Source organism: Hakea prostrata, chromosome 6 (assembly GCF_041222555.1).
Source record: "Hakea prostrata isolate BN-2017 chromosome 6, UWA_Hpros_2, whole genome shotgun sequence".
NCBI classification, from domain to species: Eukaryota; Viridiplantae; Streptophyta; class Magnoliopsida; order Proteales; family Proteaceae; genus Hakea; species Hakea prostrata.
Window position 1 is genome coordinate 24,415,315 of NC_142605.1, and position 4,037 is coordinate 24,419,351.

General features: G+C 38.8%; 1 protein-coding gene across 1 annotated transcript; it reads left to right on the top strand.

The window, feature by feature from the left end:
* Positions 1–470: 470 nt before the first annotated feature.
* TBL9 (TRICHOME BIREFRINGENCE-LIKE 9) lies at positions 471–3,501 on the top strand. Its single transcript, XM_089160198.1, has 4 exons — positions 471–1,320; positions 1,516–1,905; positions 2,001–2,159; positions 2,246–3,501. Exons 1-4 carry the CDS (start codon positions 932–934, stop codon positions 2,592–2,594), a joined length of 1,287 nt encoding a protein of 428 aa, XP_089016324.1. The 5' UTR covers positions 471–931; the 3' UTR covers positions 2,595–3,501.
* Positions 3,502–4,037: the final 536 nt, after the last annotated feature.

The following is a 4,037-nucleotide window of genomic DNA, read 5'->3' on the forward strand; positions in this document are numbered from 1 at the left end:
GTTAGTTGACATGTATACTAAACCTCTTTCACGATGTGAGTTTTCATCTTTATGAACCAAACTTGGCCTTATACCTCGGCCATGTTTGAGGGGAGATGTTAGGGAATCATGAGCTTGATACATGTCAAGTATATCTTTTTATATATATATATATATATATATATATATATATATATATATATCAAATCAAATGAAATCTCTCTTGCTGTTTTAATAGTTTCAGAATATTATATGGTATGTTTCTAATGTATTCTATCCTTTTCATTAGATAAAATGACCTGTCTAATGGAAAAAAAATGCTTAGTTGGGAATTGGGGGAATTCATTATTACATTTAATTATGTTTGAAACTTGAAGCAGCCAAACCACACAGTTGACTCAGATCCACTACTAAATACCGTGAATCATGTACTCAGATCCATTTATAGCGCCAAGAATAAATATATTTTCTTTGGGAACCAACAACAAATACATCCTCGGCACCATGTCGGAAAGCGAAACCGGCGGAGTTTGACTTATTTTTGCTTTTCAAAATGTCCGATACGAAATTTTCGGGTCAGACATTAAATTGCACGGACAGAGAGACAACGAAGCACATGAGGGGATCGAAATACCAAACGGGAGAGGGTAGGGAGAGATGTGGATCTGCAAACACAGAGTTGCCTCTGTTTCTTTTTCTGGGTTTTAAGGATTTCCAAGGAAATTGATGACGAAACTGTGATTAGGTACAGTTGCAGTGGTCTTCGCTGGAAAGAGGAGTCGGAAACACTCAAACCCACCTATCCATCTATAAATGGCGAAAAGAAAAACCTACCCAGTCAGGATTTACGCCACCAAATTCGCGCTTTAATCAACTCTCCATTAAAACTGCACAGCCGCAAGAAACCTTCAAAATAGAGCATTCATGGGGTTTTTTTCAATTTGCTTGTAAAATGAATCCTCAACCTGTTCAACCCATTTTTAAAAAGATTCATGAATGGTTTTCTTTTCCCATCATCCTCATCAAAAGAGAAATTACTTATACATTCTACTTCTTCCTTGTCATACTCTCTTTCCTTCTCTTCCTTGATTTATTAAGCTTGTTTCATCCCCAATCTCTTCCTTACATTGGTTTCTTATCTCGAGTTCTTCCATCACACAATCAAACTGGGTTTTGCGATTATTCTACTGGAAGGTGGGTATTGGATGACCGGATTCGCCATGAATCTTACAATGAAAGATGCCCATTTCTTGATCCCGGCTTCCGCTGCCATGAAAATGGACGACAAGACGATGATTATCTCAAATGGCGATGGCAACCAGAAGGTTGTGATCTTCCTAGGTATGTTTCTCTTGCTTTCCCCACCCCCCACCCCCCTTTCCCACTTCTTGCTGCTCCTGATTTCTTCAATTCCAATTGTCTCCTGAGTTCCATCCATTGTCGTCATCTTCCATATGTCTCTATTATATTTTGCAGGTAAACATTATTAAAAGATATAATCTTTTCTGGGGATTTTGCTCTCCTTTGTGACTGCAGATTTAATGCTACAGATCTTCTGGAGAGGATCCGTAACGGGCGAATCGTCTTCGCCGGCGATTCAATCGGACGAAACCAGTGGGAGTCTCTTCTATGCATGCTCTCACTGGGAGTAGCAAACCAGTCTTCCATCTATGAAGAAAATGGTAACCCCATTACCAAACACAAGGGTTACCTAAGATTCAGATTCCATGAATACAATCTTACCGTTGAATACTATAGGGTTCCTTTCCTTGTGATCATAGATCGTCCCCCACCAAATTCTTCAGATCAAATTAAACATGCTATCAGGGTGGATCAACTACACTGGTTTAGCAAAAGTTGGGTAGGAGCAAATGTGCTAATTTTCAATGCTGGTCATTGGTGGAATGCAGATAAAACTGTCAAAACGTATGGAGAATTACTCTTTTCATACTAATCTGTAGCCATTTTGTAAGATCCTGAGGTGGATTCTTATTGCTTATCACTATTGGTTTACATTACAGAGGCAGCTATTTCCAGGAAGGAGCAACAGTGAACATGACAATGGATGTAATGGAAGCATTTCAGAAATCTTTATCAACATGGAAGTCATGGGTTGTTCAGAATTTAGATCCCGAAACAAGCTTCATTTTCTTCCGAGGTTACTCTCCTTCACATTACAGGCAAGTAATCTAGAAGATAGTATTTAGTGATTACTAGCTAGACCTTTCTACAACAGTTTTATGAACCCCAATTCATAAAATTACAGGGATGGAAAATGGAATGAAGGAGGTCACTGTGAAACTGTGTCAAACACATCAGAAGCTAACTTCACAGAGTTGGATTCTGAACCATGGAGAAATCTATACATTTCTCAAACAACTGAGGAGATTAAAGACGCCAAAAGAAAGATCCAGTTCCTCAACATTACTTATCTAACAGGACTCAGAAGTGATGGGCATCCTTCAATCTACCGAGAGCCAGGGACACCACTTCCTCTTTTGCAGGATTGCAGCCATTGGTGCCTCCCTGGTGTACCAGATACATGGAATGAGCTTATTTATGGTCATCTGTTATCAAAGGATTTCAGAACCACTACAATAACAACAAAGGGTTAACTGGGAAAATTAATGTTCAATTAGATTATTTCCCTCTGCATACACTCATATGGGTTCAAAGCCTGTGAACCACTGTATAGTTCTGATGGTGCCTGGAATATCTGCTTCTAACTATGCTTGTTCAGAAGCCAGAAATACCAAAACTCGTTATACCCAACAGTTTGTAGCATGTAAATTATGAAGCTACGTAAAATACTTCTTTTAAAAGCCAATATGTAACTTTTGATGCTCTTTGGGCGTTGCTCACCCCTGTTTTCCTTTGCTTCTGAAGATTCTCTGATCTTGCGTGCTGGTTAATATTTCCCCCTTTTTCTTTCCTTCTCTGTATTCATTTACTCGGAGCTATTTTGATGGAGTTTGAAGTTGGCTGGGTAGCTTTCACAGGTGACCATCAAGTGGCATTTCAGGGGATCCATCAACAGTGATTTTAATGAGTCTTATCAATATGTGTCATTTTAGTGTGTGGAGAGGTTCGTACAAGGGTTTTAGCAAACATATGGATGAGGAAGGGACAGAGACAAAATTTCCACTGCAACCTGTGCTGGACACTTGGAATAGATAGTTTTTCTTAATTTTGGGAATGGATCAGCTCCTGTACCAAGAGCAAAGAATCTCTTTATTTCTACAATGTCTAGAGGATGTTATAGTGGCAAATCAAGCCCTTTGCTCAAGGTGTAAGTTACCCACTAAACTTCCTACCAAAAAAAAATAAAAATTACCCACTAAACTCAATCAACCCCTTGAGGTATCTGATTTATTAGTCAGACTTCTTATGATTTTTTTTTATTCAATAACACCCCTATCATCAAATCAACAGCTAAATGTTGATGTAAGCAAGTTAATCTTTCAATAAGACATAAATACCCTTGAATATAAAAACCTACATGCCTTGGTTTCATCTTCCTCTATCGTCTGTAACCACTCTTCTTCGTGCAATTTTTGTTCTTCTGCAGCCAATCTTCTTCTCACAATTTTTTTTTCTGCATTAATTTTGTTCTGTCACAAATATTTTTTTGTTTTTTTCTCAACCATCTCATTCTCTCAAGATGTGGGGTTATATTAAAAATAAATAAATAAACCAAGACCGACAGAATAGGCTTGATCGCATGATCATGAAGAGTCTAGATCCTCTCCACCCATCGTCTCATACTCATAATTGGGCTGACATATAAGCCTGACCAAGGTAGATGGGCAGACCTAGCTGTACTGAAGAATGAGAGGACAGACAATTGGGCAGAGAGGAATTGCAGTTTCATGCGAGTAGGTGATGCAGGGCCCAATGAAGGCCTAGCGTTAACAGGCCCAGTAGAAGCAGTAATTAGACGTTTTGATATAGCCCACCATTATGAGATTCAAGTGGCCCAGATTTACTATAACAGGACCCGCCATTAACATGAAGTCCACTAGCTAAGGCCCATCACCAATTCCAACATTCATTAATAA

Coding starts and splice junctions, on each gene's coding strand:
- TBL9 (XM_089160198.1), top strand. CDS start 932: ATGAATCCTCAACCTGTTCAACCCATTTTTAAAAAGATTCATGAATGG. Junction 1,321..1,515: donor GAAGGTTGTGATCTTCCTAG/GTATGTTTCTCT, acceptor TTGTGACTGCAG/ATTTAATGCTACAGATCTTC. Junction 2,160..2,245: donor TACTCTCCTTCACATTACAG/GCAAGTAATCTA, acceptor ATAAAATTACAG/GGATGGAAAATGGAATGAAG.